The sequence below is a fragment of the Tachypleus tridentatus genome, chromosome 8, assembly GCF_004210375.1.
Source record: "Tachypleus tridentatus isolate NWPU-2018 chromosome 8, ASM421037v1, whole genome shotgun sequence".
NCBI classification, from domain to species: Eukaryota; Metazoa; Arthropoda; class Merostomata; order Xiphosura; family Limulidae; genus Tachypleus; species Tachypleus tridentatus.
Window position 1 is genome coordinate 115,819,908 of NC_134832.1, and position 25,121 is coordinate 115,845,028.

Here is a 25,121-nt window from a genome sequence, read left to right on the forward strand (position 1 = left end):
TTTTTGTCTGGAGTGTGTTTAGACCTTGAATAACGAAATTTAATTTAATAGAAATAAATTACTTTGAGAACAAATAACTTCTCATTATTAAATACGAAATAATGGGCGATGTTCGGAAGTTTCGCTCTACTTCGCTTCCTTCTTTAGGCCTTACAGCAACAACCGATGATTCACCAACTGAACGTTTTGCGGTTGGAAAGTTTCACTTCGTTTTTCTGTTTTGTTTTTTTGGGCTGTTCACGCCCAACAGACAAAAGAATTGGACACACGTCAAAGAAGTCATCATTATTGTCTCTGGTTGCTCAGCCGGGCCTTTCGTAAGGTCTTAGCCTCACACTTACGTGAGTTATACGGTAGACGATAACGGGATAATAATGGGTTTGGCAACAGTTGGTTGTGCTTAGGATTATCATGTTGTCAACAATGTGTGTGTTTTCCACGTGTTTACAATAGGATCTTTGACGGTGCATTGTTAACAAACATTTTCATAGTTTGCCTGAGATATACAAGACCGGCAATATATCACCAGTAAGAGAAACCTTAATCAAACGGTAAGTCATACTTTGAAAGATTATTGGAAACTACCCGATAATTGACGTGACATTGGTAGTTCAGAAACGTGGTAACAGAGCTTTAGTAAATGTTCAATTACAGTTTTTTCTTGTCCAACTGTGTTAAAGTTAAATCAACTTTAAATAACAAGAGAAACTTAAATCAAATTATCTCTCCTGAACTCAGAAATTCTTTATAATAAAAAAAAACACACACGCAAAGCTTTTAGTTTTGTGATATACGATAAATTGAGCATTTATAATAATAACATCTAGGGTTTAGTCATTTTAAAGAGACTTCAAGTAAAGTTATCATATGGTGTACATCTTTGGTTAGTCTTTTTATGTTTCTGAATTCAAACAAAATATATATAAAATAACCCGTTTTACAAATTTTATTATTTTCTTTCATTCGATATTAAGTGACGTGTATCATATTTCGGTAAATTCTGTTCTGTAAGCTGCGGATTTATTATTCCAATTAGTACGTATTACCATGGCAGCGTCGTACCGATCGTTGTTGGCGCCCTGTTCGAAATATAACTTTTGCGTTCCTCATTTAAAAATAAAAACAACATACACACTTTATCGTTTTTTTCACAGACGTAAACTCGAGCCTCTTATAAATCGGCCCTCTGTGCGGGTGCACTTTTCACCCTACCCAACGAACGTACGTCCTCTGCATATCACTGTACGACAGAGATAACATTTGTTTTGGCCACCTTCACCTTTATTCTTAAATAAATAATTACTGTGAGGGGTGCGAGAACATATTAACATTTTTTAGAGTTGCGGAGCATGAAAAAGGTTGGGAACCACTGATCTACAGGAAGGGAACTGATAGTTGTTGCTGTTTAAATCATCAACAACAGTGACATACATTTAGTTTTACGTTTGTCAAAAGGCCCGGCACGGCCAGATGGTTAAGGCACTCGACTCGTAATCTGAGTGACACCAAACATGCTCACCCTTTCAGCCGTGGGGGCGTTATAAAGTGAAGCTCAGTCCCACTATTTGATGGTAAAAGAGTAGCCTGAAAGTTGGCAGTGATGACTAGCTTCCTTCCATATAATCTTAGACTACTAAATTAGGGACGGCTAGCCCAGATAGCCCTCGTGTAGCTTTACGCAAAATTAAAAGCAAACCTTTGTCAAGAGAACAGAGGACGGAAATAACGAAGTCAGCTGAGGTGATGTCGTGACACTGGTACAGAATTTCGTATTGATTTTGTTGTTTATTTGCATTAACGCAAAACTACACAAAGGACCATTTGAACTTAGTTCGTGGAAGGGATTCATATTCGTAATTGTAGAGTTATAGGTTTTGAATCTTACGGCTGAGCTGTCAGAAAACATTTCATATATATTGGAAGTGTAATAATATCGTTGTAACAATGATATAAATATATATATATTTAATCTCATCAACATGATTGCATGCGATTAGGCACTTAGAACATTGAATGAGAGGAATTTTCTGAAAATCTTATTTCTAATCAACGAATTAACAATAAAAATGATTAGTTTAGTGTTTTTTTAAAACTACATTAGAAATTGTCGCATAGTGAACGTAAACGTAAGAAGGTCATATACATTAAAAAGAAAGAGAGAAATAGGTTCGCGAATTAAATAACTTATGACATAGTTCATGGTATACTTCTATAAGTAATTGATGCATATCTCCATACTAAGCTTTGAAATTCAGTTGATGTTCGATGGTTAAGCGTTCTAATTTCATATCAGATTTTTAACAGCGAAATGACCAGTAAATAGAGTGTAACCGCTATTAGTTATTACTGATATTATTGATGTGAGAATCGAAAACTCTGTGGATGGAAATATTTCAGTCTTTTGTAAATGGATAAATAAAGTTGACTCATCCAGGCTTCAATATCCCATGACAAAAACAGGATACTCCAGTCTGCTTTTCTTCAGACCAATAAAAAAGATGCGTAATGAATATCACGAGTCTATTTAGATATCGTATGTTCATCAAATAGCCTTTTTGTGTGTGTATGAAACGGTAAAAGCGCGGTAACAGGTGACGTTGTACACTTCCGTTTATAGTTTGGTCATCCACCATGCTTGAGTAACTGCCACACGATGACCACAAGAGAACACTCTAAGCTCGTGCCATTCACCCTGTGAATATCATATTGAGTGCATATAACACGCTACCCATGTTTCGATTATTTTACAGAAAGACGCAAAACATAAACGTGGAATAAAATATTTAGTATTACGAATATTTTTCGAAAAATTAATTGAAATGGTAATTTCCTTGTGCGAAGATTATATTTATGACGTCTTTTTTTGTAGTGTTTTTTCATCCTGTTCTATTCAACAATGAGAAGATTGTCTGGACGATTTATTATTCTGCTTACTGTAGTAACCTTAGCTCTTGGAAAAGAAAACTATGGAACTAGGCTAACATTTGGGATGAAGAAAGTGGCCTCTGCAACCAACCAATTCGGTATAGACATGTTTCGAACTATGACACGCAGTCACAATTTGACCAGCATGGCTTTCAGTCCTCTAAGCGTTAGTACAGCTCTGGCCGCAATTATGTTAGGGTCACGTGGAGAGACAATGATGACTCTTCGCCATGCTTTATACTTATGGGGGATGTATCCTGATGCGATCCACCAAGCTTACCGTGATTTACTAAGCCATATAGCTTATAATCTTCGAGCATCGGTCATTCCTCATACCTCTGATGACAGGTTCAGATTTTCATCCATCGCAGAAGAGTCTAATAATGAACTGCTCTTCTACAGTTCCATGTACGTGCAGAGAGATTATGCCATCAAGTATCCTTTCCAAAAAGATCTCCTCGAATATTACAATACGACTGTCCATCCTTTGGACTTCGTGATGAGCAGAGAAGAGACAAGAGACCACATCAACGCAGTCGTAGCTAAACAAACTAACGGAAGGATCATGAACATTCTACCAGATATGCCTCCAATGACCACAAATATTTTATTTCTGAATGGGCTTCATTTTGTTGGAAGCTTAGATATGACGAGCTCGAACAATGTCCACTTCATCGGAGATTACAAAACAAGTGGGTTTCGACCTCAAAACAGTCGGTACAGCAGCGACGACAACCCATTGGTAAAAGACTTGGAAAAAACTGGACCACGATATACAGAGCACTCCTATCTTAATGCTAGGGCTGTAGAAATTCCTTTCAGAGGAGGCTTGCTGTCTTTGGTAATCCTTCTACCTAAGGACCCCAGTAGTATGTCTCTCCTTGAAACACGCCTGTCTGCTCAGCGACTTAGTGACGTTATGCTGAACATGCAACCAAAGAGTGTTAATCTAAAGGTAAGTGCTTATTGTATTAAGAGCTATTAGAGTATATGATAAAAAAATTATTACTTTACGGAATAAATATGCATCTCTTAATTTCAAAGTGAAAATTTTGTCCCTTTCCTTTGTAAGACTATAAATAGGATTCACTTTTTCTACTCATACGTTTCATTATTATAAAATATTGATAAGTAGGTAAATTACGGAAAACTATTACAGGTGATATAAATAGCGTATTTACGAGTATTATCTGGTTGGATAAACTATACACTGATATGTACAATTCCTTTTTTAAGCATGTGAGATCTTAAATACCCAATTTTAGAATACGAGATATAAATGTCATTAACTAGTATATCAAAAGAAAGCGAAACCTTAATGGCAGCAAGTTTTTATTTTAAATTTCATTTCGTCTCGTTTTTAACTTGTTCAAAACTTATGGATAACATTATATGTCGTATCGCTCTTCTAATGTTTATATAGCAGATATATACTTATAATATAATTACTGCTGTTAATCATCAAAATTATTAATTAAACACTTGATCTGTTGGGGAAAGTAAACTAATCTTAAGGGTCATTAACTAAAATCTGTAAAACAAAGTTTCAACTTGTAGACCTCCCTAGTGGCTCAGCAATAACTCTGCAGGGCTTATAACGCTGAAAACTAGATTTTGATACCCATAGGGACCCCGTCACACCAAACATGCTCGCATTTTCAGCCGTGGGGGCGTTATAATGTTATAGTCAATCCCACTATTCGTTAGTAAAAGAGTAGCCCAATAGTTGGCGGCGGGTGGTGATGACTAACTGCCTTCCCTCTAGTCGTACACTGCTAAATTAGGGACGGCTAACGCAGATAGCCCTCGGGTAGCCTTGCGCGAAATTAAACAAACAAACAAACGATACCCATAGTGAATATAGCGCTTAACAACAAATAAACACAATAAAGTTATAGGTTTTGTAATTCTTTTACGTTTAATTTCGAGCGTAGTTTATTTTCAGGTATTCTGCTGTTATCTAACATCACAAAAGCTACACCAAAATAATAAATAGAAACATCGATTTAATGCCGTCATCAAAGGCACAAAAGTAAATTACCGTAGGATATTCATAGTAATAGTGTAAACTGCACAACGTCAGAAGTTACTCATCAACATTTATGCACTTTTTTCATTAAACATATTTTTCATATTTGTTTGTGCTTTAGGATTATGTTTCAAACATAAAAAACAATGTTTTTTTTCGTGAGGTCAAGTTTTATAGATCAAACACTGTTAATGCGTGTTGAATTTAGTCGTATAACTAACAACGTGTGTAGTTTTGCAGAACGTTTTGTAAATTTATGCACACATAAAATGTAAATATTCCAGATGCCACACATCAGAACGGAAGAGAATCATCGAAACATGTCGGCTGAACTCGGAAACATGGGCCTCGGGAGTATCTTCAGTCCCGGATATGCGAGCTTGTATGGAATGAGCGATTTCCCTTGGCTTCACGTCACCGACATCATCCACAAAACTTGCGTAGAAATTAAAGGAACAGACCATACTGTTACAGCAACAGCGCCCTCTGATGGCAAGGAAGTAGTTAACATTATACTGAATCGGCCTTTCATGTATTTTATAATGGATAATGTCAGTGGGTTGGTCATTGCTATGGGAAAATTTTCTGGTTAATAATTTTTACAAACTCTGAAAGTTATTATTTAACCCTAAAATAATGAACAAATATTTTAAAAGTAATTCCATTGAATTGTCAAAGGTTCTACGATGTATGCTCACTCGAAAATTTTTTACCAAGATAAAGAGAGAAAAAATTATTTTTTCGTCTGTCCTTTACGATTTCTTCCGGTACAAAGCTCAAGCTATCATCATGAGAAATTTGCAGCCCTGCTGCAGGCATATATTATATAATTTTATAACAGATAACATATTACTAAAAACAATGTTTTCGAAATAAGACTGTCTGACCTTTTTCATTACCAAACGAACGCGGTTGTTTTATCTCGTAATAGTTTGTCTCGACACTTAATAATACTGGAAGTTCAGTTCTAATGAGCGTTTTTGCAGAAAAGTATCAATGACTTCAGTATCGAAAAGTGAAGAAACTTAATAATCACGTATTATTTAGTTCAACGTAATACATCAAACAATACTTACTTCAACTTTATGTGCCAAGTGATATTTACTTTAAATTAATGCATCAAATAATATTTAATTTAGCTTAATTTAACCTCAACTTAATACAACAAATAACACTTACTTCTACTTAATATATCAAATAATACTTATTTCAATTTAAAGTATCAAGCAATATTTATTTCAATTTAATACATCAAACAATACTTACTTCAACTTAATGCATCAAATAATATTTACTTCAACTTAATATATCAAGTAATGTTTATTTCAACTCAATGCATCTAATAACAATGACTTCAACGTAATAGGCCAGGCATGGCCAGGTGGGTTAAGGCGTTCGACTCGTAATTTAAGGGACGAGGGTTCGAATCCCTGTCACATCAAATATGGTTGTCCTTTCAGCTGTGAGGGCGTTCTAACAATACAACCAATCCTACTATTCGTTGGTAAAAGAGTACCCCAAGAGTTGGCGGTGGGTGGTGACGACCAGCTGTCTTCCCTCTAGTCTTACACTGCTAAATTATGGACGGCTAGCGCAGATAACCCTTGAGTAGCTTTGCGCGAAATTCAAACAACTTAACGTATCAAATAATATTTATTTTAACTTAATGCATAAAATTATATTTACTTCAATTTAATGCATAAAATTATATTTACTTCAACTTAATGCCTCAAATAATATTTCAATTTAATGAAATTGCATCAAATAATATTTTTTCCTCTTACAACAATTCTCATGTAATAGGCAAAGCCAAAAACAACGATTTATTTCTCAAAAAGTGTGAAAATTGTGTTTGAACGGGACTCGCACAATATTCGATGACTTACATCTCTGTAACAGTTAAGAGCCAGAAGAGATTTAAGCGGGTATTTTTTGTCTATTCATTTTTGCTATTTTGGCAATGAAGCATTGTTAAACTCAATTTTGAGTTAAGTGTTAATGTAAACCACATTATTATTATTTTTTATAACTCGAATGTAAACTCTGATTGTTTAGTTTAACATATAAAGACTTTACTTTGTAGAATCCTACGCCAAATTTATCGCGTAGCCTTTTTTATTATTAATATACTTATACATTAGTGTTTATATTTTTACTATTATTTAAACACATTTGAAACTAGTTGGATGCTAATATATTTATAAAAATAAGTTCCCTAAAATAACATAACCAGGTTGTTAAGGCACTTGACTCCTAATCCGAGGGTCGCGGGTCCGAATCCTTGTCATACCAAACATGCTCGCCGTCCCAGCCGTGGGGGCGTTATAATGTTACGTTCAATCCCACTATTGTTGAGAAAAGAGTAACCCAAGAATTGACATTGGGTGGTGATGACTAGCTGCCCTCCCTCTAGTCTTAGCTTCCCAGTGGCTCAGCGGGTTTGTCTGCGGACTTACAACGCTAAAATCCGGGTTTCGATACCCGTAGTGGGCAGAGCACAGATAGCTCATTGTGTAGCCTTGTGCTTAATTTAAAACAACAACAACCCTCTGGTCTTACACTGCTAGATAGCCCATTGTGTAGCTTTGTGCTTAATTTAAAACAACAACAACCCTCTAGTCTTACACTGCTAGATAGCCCTCGTGTAGCTTTGCACGAAATTCAAACCAAACCAAACCATACTCTTAAAAAAAAATCAAGCTTGCCAAAAAAAAAAAAAAAAAAGAAAGAGATTTTCCCAACGAGAAAACAAACAACTTTTACAAATATTACACTTTGTTAGGCAGCATTATCTGCTTGTAGACTTAGAGATATGTCTACACTTATTAAATAACTATTTAACGGGCATGACACGTGGCCAGGTGGTGAGGGAGTTCGATTCGCAAGTTTTATTTTTGGTGTACGTTCTGCTGATAAAGCGGTCGAGGGATGAATTTTATCCACTAGCGTGAACCCGTTAAAGTCAGAATCGTCTTTGCCAGTTGTTCGGGTCAAGTTTGAGTAGAAGATTTGATGAACCCGGAAATAACACCTCATTAGGCGACGCCACCAAATATGCTTGATGTGTAATGTTTGTTGATTTACACGAATTAAAAAAAAATGGTTCAGAGATACACGTTGTCCAGAGATATGAAATAAACAACTTCGAGAACTTAATGATGTAACTAATCTTTCCTCCTTCTAATTGATTACTAAGTCTATTCTTATTCTCTCTTAATATATATTTATTTTCCACCTTTTTTAAAAGAGCGGAAAGGGACTTGAAGAGTAACTCTATTATTCTTGGAAGCCAATCATATAATATGTAAAACATAACACTTAAATTTCACATTTTATGTGCATTTTTGAATAATTACTGTTTTACATCAAACTGCATTATTTTAAAAGTTAATAAGGAATAATGCGTAAAAATGGCTGGTGGAAGTTTATTTCATTTAATTTTTGTTTGTTGGTAAGTTTACCAAAAAAAGACAAATTTGCAGAATTGTAATAAAATATTAAATCTAATGTAATGCAGATTGTATAATTTAGTTTAATTTAAGTACTTTGGCGGTGTAAAGGTTTGGCTTATCTTGTAACAATCACCTTAAAAACAGCACAATAAATGGAATATTCACAAACATACTTTACTTATATAAGTGGCCCGGCATGGCCAGATGGTTAAGGCGCTCGACTCGTAATCCAAGTGTCGCGGGTTCGAATCCCCCTCACACCAAGCATGCTCGCTCTTTAAGCCGTGTGGGGTGTTATAAAGTGACTGTTAATCCTACTATTCGTTGGTAACAGAGTAGCCGAAGGGTTGGCGATGGGTAGTAATAACTAGCTGCCTTCCCTCTAGTCTTACACTACTAAAGTAGGGACGGCTAGCACAGACAGCCCTCGTGTAGCTTTGCTCAAATTCAAAATAAACTTATGAAGGTAATTAACTGTAATCAGGACATGTCATTACTGGTGACTTTTCTACACGTTTGAAAATAATACGTAAAATTAAATAAATCTGATATTAAATGTTTCTTTGAAGTTAAGCACAAATCTATATTGGGCTATCTGTGCTCTGTTCACCATGGGTCTCGAAACCCGGTTATTAGAGTTGTAAGTCCGCAGACATACCATTGTAAAAGTTTAAATAAACGTTTATTGATTCAACTAAAAGTGTGATGAAATAATTGTACGTTTTCTACATTTCAATATTGTAAATAATATCATTGTTGTTAGTTTGGACATTGTAGAGGAGAAATTGAACTAAAATCAATAGCAAACCAACAGACGATTTAAAGAAAATGGTGAGTTTTATTATTTTCTGAAAATAATAGTTCATCATTATTATTGTAAACACCATCTCACCCGTCTTGAAACAAAACTGTATAAAACATGTAAAAAATAATACGTTACAATTTTCCTTTGAGAAGACTGTTATAAAAATAAAACTGCTATAAAAACTGACAGGAAAATAATCATTAAATTATTACTATTTTCTTTGGCGTCTTGGAGAAAATGAAAATATTACATATTGTAAAATAAAATATTTCCACATCACAATACTTGTTTGTTTTTTTTATTTCGCGGAAAGCAATAAGAAAGCTGTCTGCGTTAGCCGTCCCTAATTTAACAATGTAGTCATCACCACCCACAGCCAACTCTTGGGCTACTCTTTCACCAACAAATAATGGTACTTACCGTTACGTTAAAACACCCCTACGGCCGAAAAATCGAGCATGTTTGGTGTGACGGGAAGTTGAGCTCACCATCCTCAGGTTATGAGGGCCCACTTTGTAATCGCCAACAATGATGTCCAATCACATTGATGGTTTCAAGGTTACCTAATACTTTTCTTTCTTTAAACAAAGTTGAAGACAACTAAATACATTTAAGGCTTTAGTTTTGGTTTCCTTTTTTGTTCACACCTCTGGTTAAGACATATTTTGCAGACTATTGTTCCTAGACCAAAGCAAGTTATGTTTATCAAGTATATAGGCCCGGCATGGCCTAGCGCGTAAGGCGTGCGACTCGTAATCCGAGGGTTGCGGGTTCGCGCCCGCGTCGCGCTAAACATGCTCGCCCTCGAATAGTGGGATTGACCGTCACATTATACACCCCCACGGCTGGGAGGGCGAGCATGTTTAGTTGGCGGTGGGTGGTGATGACTAGCTGCCTTCCCTCTAGTCTTACACTGCTAAATTAGGAACGGCTAGCACAGATAGCCCTCGTGTAGCTTTGTGCGAAATTCCCAAAAAATCAAGTATATAAATATAATAGGCTTACTATAATTTACATTTTATTTAGTATTAAGGTCTATATTTACTGTTTTCCACTTTTATTATTCTAATTAATATTCAGTAAAATTTATAATTTTTCATTAGCACGTGACATATTTGAGGAACATTTCATACTACACATTTTACGTCACAAGCACTATACACCTCGAAGCTATAAAATGTGTTTAACCGTGATTGTTTTTATTTAACGTTCTCAGTTAACCCACTTCATGGCCGTAAATAAAAGATATATCAAAAGTTCACTTTATGCTTTGGAGCTATGAAATGTATATTAAATCGTGCTTTAAAGGTTTAGTTAACAGCGTATATTCTGATCCATAGGCACGATTGGGGGGAAGGGAGTTGTCCGCTTATTCATCTTCTCACACTTTTACGATAACATAAAAACATTTTTACGTGATTTGACGCTACTAAAACAGACAATGGGCTATACATATGCTATTCTGTAGTTTCCGGCAAGCAACCTTTTAACTTTAGCAGATACGCTTCCATTCATTCGTTCATGTGCCCTTAGTTACTTTAACTGTGACCTGAAATGTCGTATAGTGGACTGCTACGTTGGACTAGACAATTATTTTTTACTCATTCAACAAGACTGTGGAAACAAACCGCCAACTCGTGTCGGTATAAATAAAGAACATTCGTATTTATTTCAAAATTATATTTGAAATTTTAAAACGTTTGTTTTAATCACGGTTGAAAGCAAAATAAAAATAAAACATGCAAACTAATGAAAGGTACAACCAACGCTATTATAGTTTATAATTACCTTTGAATGTGAATCAAGAGTAGGCTTAGAACAATTTTAGAATGATAATATTGCCTTCGTTTTTCTTTTTGCAATACTTTTTTCCAAAGATTTCCATTTCTTGTGCATGCAACCTTGCATTCTTCAGTGTCTTTAGAAGCCTTCATTAATCCAGTACTGATGAAGGATGTCATTTATTATTTGTAACTGTCAAATAGAGATATTTTAAGATGACACTCTTGTAGCTTCTTTAGGGTGAGGTTGAACTCGCACAACATTTGTACCATAATACAAGACTAGCCATATATTTGAAACTTATCATGATGGCAGTGTCACTTGAACTTTGGAACTTGACATCGGTGAGTATATTACCTCTTATTTTCGAGACCAAATGTTATCAAGGTTTTCAATATAATATCAGAGTGCACAAACAACATCAATGCTACCTTCCCATCGTGTGTCACTTAGTGACCACAAGGAAGTTTGGTTTTGGTTTTGGTTTTTGGAATTTCGCACAAAGCTACTCGAGGGCTATCTGTGCTAGCCATGCCAGGCCAACCACAAGGAAACGTGTTTTAACAATACTCTTCCATGATTAAGTAAAGCAGAAGAGTATATATATTGTTACGTATTAAAATTTATCTTGGACGAGTCTCCGATTTATTATGTTAAGTATTACTATTTCAAACAGCCGAAAATTTTAATTTTAATTTAAAAAGTTAATCAAAATTTGATGTGTGGCAAATTTATGGTATTTGCCAATAAGATTGATACACAAAATTTTCTTTCTTAACACGAATATATTTTAATGTACAAATAATAATACAACTGATATTAACGATTATTACAAATATTAGTTTATAAACAAGAGTTATACAAATTACAAACTATACCGACTCTTCTATCTGGTCTAAAATTGATTATTTTATCAACGGTCGAGATACACGACGAGCAGATTAATTCTGAGTTTGTATTGTTACACCTCGCCTAAACTAGCGCTGTCATTTCTTGGCTGGCCTCACACCTGTCATAAGCTGACTTTTTGCGACAAAGATATTTAATGTTCTTTTAAAAATAATAACGTCCTCTACTAGTTATTACTTGTGTTGTTTTAAAGTTTTCTTTCATAACAAGATCGAACGTAGTCAAATATTCAAGAAATTTCCATTTTCACAAATGAAGAGCCAAGTGATGTGGTTATTGTGCTGAGTTGTGAATCTGATAATATAAGATTCAAGTCCTCTGATATGTCGATTGAAACTCCCCTGACTTTCAGCTGCGTCTATCTTATAAAAAGACAGTTCTGCTATACGGTTAAGAGAAACCACGTGCGGGGTAAGGTTGCTGATTGATCCCCCTCTCACTGGTTAGCAGTTATAAATTACGATAGCCGTGTCTTAAATTTGGGGTCTGTCAACTGGCTATTTATTCCATGTGTGGTGCACTAAGAGCCTTTCAAATTGAAAATACCAAATACCGGACGTAAAGAGTTTCTCAGAGCTTCCGCTGAAGATTAATATTATATTATGAGTTCCATAAATTATTATCAAGAGAATAATTTTTTTCAAAAGAAACTTTCAAATGATTCGTCTCTTGTTCAGTCAGGTACAGATTTTCCATGTTGTTGTTTTGGCTCATATTCATTTAAGATTCTACTCCTTTTCACTAAAATGATTTAAATAATCTGCTTACCTATAATGTTAATTTAAAAGTGCTGAGAAGAAACTATTTATTTCTTTGTTGCGTTTTACAACAGTGAAGAGTTAGTTGTAGTGAGAATGTTATAGAAGAAATAAAATGTTTAATCATGTGTGATTGAATGAATCCGTTGTCTTAGCACTTCTTCTCTTTTCACAAGTCATTCCTTGTTGACTTTGGGAAACTGAAATGTCTACAGGTAATTTCCACCAATAACTGTCACATAATTTGAGTCGTTTTTTGCCATATAGTTGCACCATCCAAATAAAATATGCACACACATATTTATGTTCTCTTTCGTTCTTCTTTTATCTTTTAAAGTGTCTTTGAGATCAGAAACTGTGATTTTTTTTTTTCGGTTTCGGTGACAGTGTAGCAGAAATTTATAGTATAATTTTTTTCAGTGGTTTCAGTAGTATTAGCTTATAATATTTTTATAATGGTAACCTCTTTGCTTTTTTCGTATATCACAATGATTTCAGAAGACTACTAATTTGTTTTTCAAAATCTGTCTCTCTTTTTGTGTGTGATATCGAACACAAGAAAGACGGTACCTTCCATTATCACTGTTTACAAATTCCTGAATTATCGTTGTTGTAGCGGTTTGCATTTTCAAAGACAAAGACTTAAGAATATTTCTGTTCTGAAAAACGACAGGTTTGTACTGTATATAGAGGGGAACTAAACATTCTATTCCCGTTTTCCTATTAACTACTAACAGCAGATATACTTAAGTGAGAAAACATGAAAATAAAGGTGATACAAACCTACAGCAACCTTGCTAAACGAACCCATAGGTCAAAGCAATTTTATTTTGCATTTCCTGTATTCTGTTGTCATAGACAGTTGTATATGTTACTGCTGCTTCTCCAATGTATTACTAGAGTTTGTTGCCACTGATTGGGAAGAAAAGCTAAAGTCAATAAAGAAATGTACGTACAACTTGTTTACAGAAAGTAAAGATCGGCAAAGTTTCAATACACCTACAACAACCTTCATTTGGTGAAGATTCACATTAGTTTATACATTCATTGCCTCACTTTCAGTGCCTTCAATGACATTTTCTTACACTTTTTACCAACTGCGTGTTTTTTGTTCATGGAACGAGGATCTTAGTTTAGTTATCAAAACTTGTATTCATAATTTCCATTTAAAGTGCTTTTAATAAATTAAAGTTGTTTTCTACTATTATGTTTTTGTTTTAAATGCACAGCCTATCAGCAAACAAATATACACACACGCCCCAGAAGCAATACCATTTTACTAAATAATCGAACAAAGGATACGTGATTATTAATAGCATTTAATGGATCTGTCCTTTGCAATGCTATACACGCCGTATTTACGAGATCTGAAATATGAGTCTGTGGAATTGCACCGTACTCATGATAAAAAACATGGGTGTGAATGTCTGTAGAAACTAGTCGCTTGGGACAGCTTCACGTGAAATTATTACGGATGGACTCGTATACTCCATAGAGTTCATATTCGGCAGTTGTCCTGGGCACGAGAGAATGGAAATGCTCTGACCTTCAGGCACTCGACAATTGTCCTGGAAACGAAAGTGTGGTAATACTATCGTTTTGTGACTCAGGGTGAATGGGCAAGAGGCTTATCTCTTATAAAAAGGACACCTTCTCTGGTTAGCTGGTAATTAGTGTGGACAGGTAGATGTCACACTCATTATTATGTAGGGGTAATACAAACGACGTCCCTATTATCCGCCCCTTAGTGGCACAGTGGTATGTCTGCGGATATACACACTAAAAGTCGGGTTTCGATACCCGTGGTGGGCAGAGCACAGATAGCCCATTGTGTAGCTTTGTGCTTAATTCAAAACAAACAAACAAACCCTATTATCTTGTTTGTATTGTTTTTGAAGACCTGCGTTAACTTCCTTTTTTAAAGTTTTTCTTTACTTCTAGTCCTCCAGTGGTGCAGCAGTATGTCTAAGGACTTATACTGCTAGAAACCGGGTTTCGACACTTGTGGTGAACAGAGCACAAATAGCCCTTTGCTTAGCTTTTTTCTTAATAATAAACATTTTTACTTGTATAGTTTGAACTACGTCATCCAGTGATTGGTTTGACAGCATTTACTAAACCGCCTAAAGTGTGTGGACGTTCGATAATTTATGATTTATAATTAGAAAGTTTTTCGTTCTTTTATTGTGAGATTACACAGACTCGTGAAATAGTCTAATATTTGTTTACTGTTCCCGCTTTATTGTATACTAGTTTAAATAAATGGCCACATTTAACAGTAAGTGTTATAAGTTTGTTTGTTTAGAATTTCGCGCAAAGCTACACAAAGACCATCTGTGCTAGCCGTCTCTAATTTAGCAGTGTAAGGCTAGAGGGAAGACAGCTAATCATCACCATCCACCAACAACTTCTGAGCTACTCTCTTACCAAAGATAGTTTGATTTCCCGGCACATTATAATATCCCCACGGCTGAAAGAGCAAATAGGTTGGTTGTGACGGGGATTCGCACCCACGACCCTCAGATTGCGAGTCGAGCGCCCTAACTTCCTGACCATAACGGGCATGAATGTTACAAGAAGTTTAGTAACCGTAATACGGACCTCTGTTATATTCTATCATAACTACACGAAGAGAAATTATATTCTCGTACTTGAAATTGCCGTTAATACATAAAGAAGTGCGTCAAGTATTTCATATTGCATTCAGTATGTTTTATTTAAGTTTATAAAATAGTCATACAAATCAGCATAACATAAAACTATTGAATCCTATGAATACAAACACGTTATTCAATGGAGAAACTGGTGACACACAGGATTAACTTCACTAAAAGCATTTAATTAGATACAAAGTTGACAATGAACGTTTCTTGTAGGCTTAATAAATGCTTTAATTTAAACTCAGAATATTACAATTCTCCTTCTGTTCAGGACAGCTTTGAGAATCATAAAAAATAAGTGGTTTTCAAGGCAATCTGGAATTCATGAAGAGAATTGTTAGGATGACATCTTACTTGACACATAATTCCGTTTTTTGGCAAGATTTCTTTTTTTTTATTAATTACAATCCTCAGGAGTAAGAAAGATTAGATCTGATAGAACATTTTCTACCAAACCATCTGCTCGGAGCTTTGTGGCTCGTCAGCTTACTCTCTTCAGAGTGAGTAATCCTCTTAGCAACAAAAGAAGGATCTTCTAGTTAGACTTAATAGCACCCGTTGCAATAAAATGAGATATGTGACTTGCGAAGCGTCTCGAAATAATTAAGGCCAAGGGCTCAAATTTTCTATTTCCTTTTCTGAGGCCCAGTTACTGCTTTTTTTGAAAATATTAACAATGAAACTATAGCAAAATGAAGTATAAAAATACGTTAATTGTGACAATGAGTCAGCTATAAGTAACGCGAAGTCTTTCAGAAACTATATGGTACAACACAGAGAACGAGAGCGTTGGTCCCTACTTATAAGTTGATTCAAAAATAGTAGCTTATATGTATATCCAGTTTCTAGCTAAGGTTGTTCACTTTCATTGATGACCCAAAAATTACTTATCCCTAGCCTTCACACTGTCTGATGTGTTTCAACATGAATTTATTAACAACGTAAAATACCTCGAAAATCAGGACCATTGAGAACAGGAGAAAAATAGACAATGGAAGAAACAATACTATAAAACAATTCGTATTTTGATTATGATATATTTTTAACTCTGTTAGTGTATCATCTCCCCAAGTATTACTCCAAGAAACACGTCTATATTTAAAATCGGACAGCTGGACTTTTCTAATCTACCCATCTTATCTTTTCTTTCATAAACAAACCTAAACACTGACATTAAATAATTTGTTTTGTTGGTTGCTGATTCTTCTGGTATTCCAGCATCAAGGACGAAATAAAAATGATGTACATTTAACAAGGTAACATAAAATATTTAAATTAACTCTTAACTCTGGATGGTTTGTTCTTTAATTCCTCTCAATGATTTTGTGTGTGTTTTTCTCAAAGCAAAGCCACATCAGGCTATCCTCTCAATTAATGCTTGATAAAAATTTGGTTTCAGAGTGAAAATTAGCATTTTTTACCCCTTTTCTGTCATGGGTGACTACTTAGAAAGTTTTGCGTTCAATAAAAATGCAAGAAATAATTGCTTGTTTGTTTTTATTTGTTTTTGAATTTTGCGCAAAGCTACACGAGGGCTATCCGCGCTAGCCGTCACTAATTTAGCAGTGTAAAACTAGAGGGAAGGCAGCTAGTCTTCACCACCTACGCCAACTCTTGGGCTACTCTTTTATCAACGAATAGTGGGATTGACCGTCACATTAAAACGCCCCCACGGCTGAAATGATTGTTTGAAATTAAGCACAAAGCTACACAGAGGGCTATAGGTATCGAAACCCGATTTCTAGCAGTGTGGGTTCGCAGACATGCAAGGAAAAAGAAAATGAAAAACACTCTTCAACCAGAAGTGAATTTAAAATGAAACGAATACAAAATGTATAGGTGTCTATAAGGGGTGTGAAACAATTAAACAATATATAAGTACATATACACTGGTGTAAAACGACTAAACAGTGTATATGTATATACAGTGGTGTAAAAAGACTAAACAGTGTATATGTATATACAGTGGTGTAAAAAGACTAAACGCCGAGGTTCCATAGGCCCAGTTCCTCCAGTAGCAGAGAGGTGTGTTTGTGGACTTACAATGCTAGTAACCAAATTTCGATACCCTTGGCAGGCAAAGCACAAATAGCCCGTTGCGTAGCTTTGTGCTTAACTACAAAAAAACAAACAAACAAACAAGACTTAAGATAAATGAACAAACAAATTAAAATCTTTTGATGACGAGAAATCCACTTGAAGTAATAATGTATTTCAGAACGTCTGGTATAGGTATTAACACTTTTACTGAAAAGGAGAGAACAACGTTTCCACCTTCCTAGATCATCTTCAGGTTAGCAAAGAAAGTTTGCAACTGACCACTACAGGACTCGTCTTAGGGACGAGAGTATCAACGGATATGGGATTGTTTGCAGTTGGATGTTAGGTTATTAATTAGTATAGGCATAAAATGTTCCTTTACATAGGTTTGATTTTTATTTTAGTTGCTCTATAAGTAGGGCTTTGATTTTGCGTTTGTTTATATTTGTTTCTCTACTTAGTATCTAAGTGTTTACTATGGTTATGTTGTGTTTATTTGACTTGCAGTGTTCAAAAACGCGTGAAGGTGTTCTTTGAATCTGGTTTTTATTTTTCTGCTTGTTTCTCCAATACAGAAGTCTTAGCAGCTGTTACATTGTATTTTATAAATAATGTTAGTATTGTGTATGTCAGTGAAGTTTTTATACAATATGGATTTTAGTTTTGTACCTGGTTTTTGAATAAATTTGGTGTTTACTGGAATATATTACTGGGTAAATCTGATGTCTTCTGTTAGTACTGAATGTTGGATCCACATGAAGTCTACTGGGTCCACACAGTGAACAAATTAACCAATAGATTTCTGTTGGCTGATTTACTGATCCTGCAGAATGCGACTATCCAGTATCTATGCAACTTCGAACGGCCTGTTTACTTTATTAGCTCAAACTTACTTGTTTAGTTAATCTCTGATACTTTGCAGTTTTCCTGAGTGAACCTTCTGCTATAAAGCGTTTCTGTCTAATATTTATGTACGCATCAGTTTCACCGGAAAATACTACAGTGAAAATATCAGTGAAATCTATAATGATGACCAGAATTCTCATAATATATGATATAACTGCTAAGTATAAAACATACATAAGGGTTAAACAGTTTTCAGACTACATCATAAGCACTATAACAACAATTAAAACATCTTTATTGAAAAATGCTAGGAGCAGTAACACGTGGGTTTGCAATTTCTTACATTTGGCATGGACAGTAAAACCTGTCCTGGCGATTAAGGCGCTCGACCCGCAGTCTACGGATGGCGAGTTCAAACTCTTGTCACCGAACACGCTCACCTTTTAGCTGTAGGGAAAATGTAATCTGACGTTCAGTCCCACTTTTCGTTGTTAAAAGAGTAGCTCACTAGTTGGCTCATTTTCTCTAATCTGTCACTTCCAAGTTATCGTAGACAGCCCTCGAGTACAGTGGAGCGCCGTTAAGCCTCGGTATTTGGGGGTCAACCTGCTTAACCGCGGCTTAAACCTTTGTGACTGAAAAGCCGAAGTCGCCAACAGTTCCGCCGAGGAGCCTCATCCGGGCCATTGCGTGATCATTATAATATTAATGTATAGACTATTCAGATACAATTGACAAGTGCCGTTTTAACACAAACGACCAATGCATTGCGATGGTTCGCTTTTCCCTGTAAAATTTCGTCTTCCCGTGTTACATGCGGGCCGCCATGTCAACATGATATGCTCACTATTAATTCAGAAACTGAAGTGATTTCTATTGGGTTTGTGGCCAATATTTATACAATTCCATAAAAATATTGGATTATCGAATTAAAAATAATACTTTAATTATTGATCACTTTTTTCACGGATTTACCGCGGATTAACTTTAATGTATGGAGAGGTGTGATTCGGTAACAATGGCGGCCTCCATAAAGCTGACATAGAGAGCGGATAAGGTAGATTAACGGTCGATTTCTATTGTAATATATTTTATTTATTTCCCAAATTAAAGCAAATCCTTTTTAAATATCCCCTTGAAGTTATAAATACAAGGAGAGTGTGAGAAACTTTAAAAAGCCAGGTAGTAGATTTAATACATAAAAAATTTCGGGACAAGACTTGCTACAGCGACTTAAGCGATTTCGCGGTTTACTGGTCCGCGGCTTAATGGCGCTCCACTGTACTTTGTGCGAAACTCCAAAAACAAAGAATAAACCTTAAGATTATCATGTTGTTGAAAGGTAGTGAGAATTTACGAAGAATGGTCGATTCGATCTTCAGGAGTGAACTTAGCACTGTAGTCACTTCTACCATAGTGACTGAAAGTATTTTAGGCACGGACCATTAATTTATAGCATAAATATGCTGATGTAATTTCTTGATGAATGAACATGCTAGTGCATGAGATTTCATAAGGTAAGGTGGGATTGTGAAATAAGGACCAAATATATGTTTGTTTGAAGTACAAAGCTACACAACGGGCTGTTTGTGCCATGCCCACCACGGGTATCGAAACCCGGTTTCTAGCATTGTAAGTTTTCAGGCATACCAAGTTTCTTTAATATAAGAAAAACTTAACTCAGGTTTCTAGCGTAATATAACATGACTAGTATGTCTTACGATATTGCAGGTTGTAAGTATTGAAACCCAGTTTGTAGAGTCGTCAACCTCCAGACTTATCTCTGAGACACTGGGGGAAGGGGGTGATGTGTAAAGCTAGAGTTATTCTTTTTGTAGAATAATCATATATATGTAATATATGTATATTTAATGAATAATAATACCATCGCAAAATAAGTATAATTTGTTGGTATGATCGTTTTATTAAGAGTTTATTTACAGCCCAAAACTTGAGACCTAAAAAAGCTGTCTCTCAAAATGAAAGAGTATGCTAATAATGGGTAATGCTCGATCCAATTTTTAAATAATTTATCAATCTCCTTCATTCTAGCCGCTGTTGTACGGTTTGGAAAATAATTTTGTCTGTATTATATCATTATATTTACAACAACGCAAAGAGGTTTCTTAACATAATACTTGTTTGTTTGTTTCTCTTTTAGAGAAAAGCCAAAGTAGACTATCTGCTGTATCTACCGAGGGGAACTGATCCCGAATTTTAACGGTGTAAGTTTGTAAACTTATCAGTGTCTCACGTGAGACCCTTTAACATACGACAAAAACTGGTTTTCTTTTATAGCATAACATCATCGTTGTATATTGAAATATTTTAAAGTTAATATTATCCCTTTTGCAGAGTGTCTATGTGTATACTTCTGCTGAAAATAAACGCACAAAAAATAGGTTAATCACTGGCTAATTGGGATTTTTTAACTTCATTACAACTGTAAATCAGTTTAAATTTGTTCGTATTTATTAAAGCAAAGCTACATGTTCATTTCTGGGAATCCAGCCCCACATGCTAGTTTTGTATCATAAATCCTTAGACTTACCGCTGTCCCCAGAGGGTCATAAACGAAATTATACAAATAAAAGTAAATATAACTAAATTTGAACAATCTTTGTTTAAAATGTTTATTTTGAATAATATACATTTTGTTAACAAATGTATTAGTACAACGTATCTCTCGTGCTACAGCTGTATGTGTTACGCTTGGAAATACAAGTATACAAAGCGTATATATATATTAGCTTATATACAGTTTGTAACAATAACTAAGATTGAGAAATGTTGGTCGTTAAGACTAGCTAAACCTAGATGAGTATATATATTTTTATATATATGCATGCCATAAACTGTAAATATCGGTTAAAATATTACATAACTCCCATTTCTAAAACAACCAGTGTTACTTCGGATATCCATATCTGTCGATACACAGATTAGTCCCGTAAACCAGCAGGTTAATCTGTCAGATTCATAATACTTTAGATAATAATATAGTTTTGATGATGACGTGTTAATAATATTGTAAGTTACATATCTGAACAATTCAATAGTTCAATTTGGAATTGTTAGGAAAGGAAAATAATTAACTGTTTATTTAATTCGGTCTTTGTTCAAGATTATATTTGCTTTGAACTGCGATTCTTAAATATTTGTCACATGAATAGTATAATTACATAAGAACAGTAGTGACAATTAGGGTCGTTTCCACAGTGATCCAAGCAAGATTGTGTAATACTCCAAAACGTATTCGCATCGAACGTTATAACGAATCCAAGCATGTCTAAATTTTACTCCATATATTTATCCAGTTATAAAAAGCTTCAATAGCTCTTGGAGTACAAACAATGTTGTACGTATAAAATACATTAATTAACGAGAAGACATAACTGAATTCCATCTGCTTTAAACTTTGATTTCTAAAGTATCAACAAAATTAGTTGGTGTAAATAGACATACTTGGTATTTAAAGTGAAATATACGTAGTTACAGTTAAACAAACCATACTTAAATGAGAAATAAAAATCTCTGAATATACATGACAACGTATATCTCCCACTAACCAAAACTTGGTTACTTATCGGTGCGTCACAAATGTATGATACGTTTCTAGTCTATTAATTAATAAACAATTTATTCATCTACACAGTATTAAAAAAAGGGAAAAGTGTCATCTTGGTTCCATGTTTTTTTTTATACTCATTACAAAACCTTATGTTTACAGATAAAACTTAACCCTATCATTAGTTTTATGTCTAATTAAGAAACAAGGGTATGTAGACATAATTGTGCTAGATTGTATTTAATAAAGCAAAAAAAAAGCGCTTTTGTTAGTTCGATTGTTTTAAGCAGAGATCACTTAAAACGTTTCAGGATATTGCAGTATTAAAGTTTTAAAGCACAATGATCAACACTTTCGATGATAGTTTTACAACTGAATATCTTCCAAGAAATATTTAAAATATTATTGTTTCTGACGTTAATCTGCATTTTATAAGTATTAAACATTTAGACCAGTTAAAATCTTAGTAATAACTAAGAAACAACCTTCAACCTTTTGAGCCTTATTTACATGAGTGTGAGTTGATAAGCTTATTACAGTTTTCTTCCACCAGGAGGTTGTCATGATAAATTGTCTAGCCTGTTATTGATATATTAACAGAGCAAAACCATTACTAGACAATTATGCATTACATGTGGTTATCATGTGGTGCTATATAAATGGACTATTAAAATAGGAGGATTATAGGAATAAAAAATAAGATTAGGTTGATATGGGAATTTATAAGTGTGCGTGTTTGTGTGTTTTTCTTATAGCAAAACCACATCGGGCTATCTGCTTAGCCCGACGAGGGGAATCGAACCTCTCATTTTAGGATTATAAATCCGGAGACATACCGCTGTACTAGCGGGGGCGAATTTATAAGAGAAAACTGACTGGATTAAGACACTAAAAACAACCTGAAGGAAGGATTAATATGTAGTTGTACACTACAACAACAACTCCATTGTAGTACGTGCTAAAAACATTTGGCTTAGGATACTAAGGTTGTAGGTTATAATAACAAACATCTGAATAAAAGCATTACAGTAGTACAATATTAAAAAAACAACAACTGAAGAATGAAATTCTGTCTTTAGATAATTATGAGAGGAGATTATAAAAAATATCCATCTAAGAAGAAGATGATGGCAAATTATATGATTAAAAATGAAATTAAAATATCCATATATTAAAAGAAAAGTAAATTCAGAAAAGAGCAATTTCTTTGATAATTAGTGGGTCAAATATATTCATTAAGACAATGCATTGGTTTATTTATATAAAACAAAGTGGTTAAAAAGGTCGTCATGGAGATAAAATATCAAGAAGAAACTATGAAGGAAACAACAACAATTACAACTAGAAAAAAACTGGTCATGGGTATCGCCAGGAAATTTCTCACTGGGCTTGTCTACAGTGCCATAAATGAGGCCTTCTAATATAGTTAACTCAAGAGCCTAATTTTTTTTATATGACAAATTAACAATTATCAGCAAACTGTAAGTACTATCAACACAACCCCTTTTCCTCACTTCAGTGAGGTTTGGCCTGACTTTGATCGAATGTTGGTCAATCACAATGTGATTTTCCAGTAACTAAAAATGTGCCAGTCTGCCTATACGTATCTGTTCGTTAGTCCAAATTAACGTGTTTTCACAAATATAGACGAATATGTTAAGTTTTAGTGGATTAAATGTAATTGATGTTTTAAAGTTTTGTTTATAAAAAACTACAAACAGTTGAAGTAAAATAATGCTATCAATATATTCAACCAATGTATAACATGCTATAATAAAACTAACCAAAATTCTAATATTATGACATACTAGTGCTGTAACTCTCAGTAATGTGGCATTTTGACTCTTTACAATTTTAATCCATTAGATTTTGTTCATAATGTCAAATTCACATTTTTCTTAAAGTTATTCTAAGATCGTTACACAACAGAAGTTTGATAAACAAAAAATGGCAACTAGTTGAGTTTGCCAGAAAGAAATTATATTAAAAAAAATGTCACTGATAAATCTATCAATAACATCCCAGGATTAGAAATATTCATTGTCTTAAATTATCATAAATCTAGCATATTTAGGTTTTTAATGTGAAGAATATACCAGTGTGTTATTTCTGTTTTATAGCCTTGAGAATAACAGTTTAACTGAAATAAAAATTATGAAAAACTGTTTCTGATTGCATGACCTCAATTAAGTCAAACGTGACTGTTCTAAACAAAGTTCACAAATATATTAACAGACAAAATGGTCTCATTCAGATTAGTTAGTATTTTATACAAGTCTCTAATAATTTTCAAGTCCTGTTTCTTTAACATGTGCCACTTGTCTTTCCAATTAGCATCCCATGAAAAGTTGAACTTTGCACGACATTAAATACCTTACCACACTCTCTTTAGTTGAATCAAAAATGTTTCTCATGTAGCAGACAGCATTTCTGATCATTCTTTACACTTTTTATGTAAACAACAGCTCTAGTTATGTAATAATCTCTGTTTTTAAATAATCAACATTCATATATCATGCAAATGACTTTCGTTCCTGAATAAAAAATCCTTTATGTAAGTCTTTGGTTGAAATAAATGAAAATCTCTTCTGATAGTCTGACTGCCAGAAATAGGAGATGCCTGTACAGAACTTGAATACATTGTAACACAGTTGAAAGACCACAAACTTCTTCAGTTGGGTTTCCCAGGGTAATATCCATATCAGAGTTATTTTCCACACTGTAACAGGCATGCCTATATGAAACAAAACTTCACATAACATACAACAACGTTTAGTAATTTTAACCCACGACTGTATTAAAATAACAAGGTAAAACAGACACTCAGCTATGTTCATTTCACCTGTGGTTTCAAACTCTCTGTAATATATTTTTGACAGAGAAAGTTTTGAAAATTCTACAGATTTGTTAAAGTGTTTCAAACAATACTAAACAAAGTGTAACTGGTCACTGGGACTACTAGCTCTCTCTGTCTCTTGGAGGTCTCCTTTTTTATCTGTCATAAAGATCTTGCTAGATCTGAGTTTTGGTGATAACAAGTTGAGTGAAGAAGACAACAAGGACACTGCAGGAGCTTGTGAGCTATTATCTGCAATGTAAGTTACATTTGTAAAATGTTTTCTTTCATATTTTCTCATAGAGTCATCCATTTCTTGCTGTGGTGTTTCATCACAAGCCATGCTATTCTGATTAGTTAATTGTGAATCTACAGAATTAAGCTGTCGAGCCAAAATGTTCTGAGCTCCTTCTTTTGACAGAGACCTGAAAACAAAATACACAAAATTTATGAAATTAATAATAAATATATTTTTAAGAAAAGTTATTTTCATATCTTGTTTCTCTACATT

The 25,121-nt window shown here is 34.4% G+C and overlaps 2 protein-coding genes across 13 annotated transcripts in view; one reads left to right on the forward strand and one right to left on the reverse strand.

Moving 5' to 3' along the window:
- Nucleotides 1–235: 235 nt before the first annotated feature.
- Nucleotides 236–5,690, forward strand: LOC143223264 (leukocyte elastase inhibitor-like). The gene is made up of 3 exons (XM_076450992.1): nucleotides 236–551; nucleotides 2,870–3,880; nucleotides 5,239–5,690. Exons 2-3 carry the CDS (start codon nucleotides 2,897–2,899, stop codon nucleotides 5,545–5,547), a joined length of 1,293 nt encoding a protein of 430 aa, XP_076307107.1. The 5' UTR covers nucleotides 236–551; nucleotides 2,870–2,896; the 3' UTR covers nucleotides 5,548–5,690.
- Nucleotides 5,691–20,822: 15,132 nt separating this feature from the next.
- The window catches only part of LOC143223265 (rho GTPase-activating protein 45-like), a 117,851-nt gene continuing 113,552 nt past the window's right edge, over nucleotides 20,823–25,121 (reverse strand). For all 12 annotated transcript variants that reach the window (XM_076450998.1, XM_076450995.1, XM_076450996.1 and 9 more), the window contains one exon: nucleotides 20,823–25,035. In XM_076450998.1, the coding sequence (XP_076307113.1) occupies nucleotides 24,702–25,035 (334 nt within the window). In that variant the 3' untranslated portion in view covers nucleotides 20,823–24,701. The remainder of the gene's footprint in view (nucleotides 25,036–25,121) is intronic.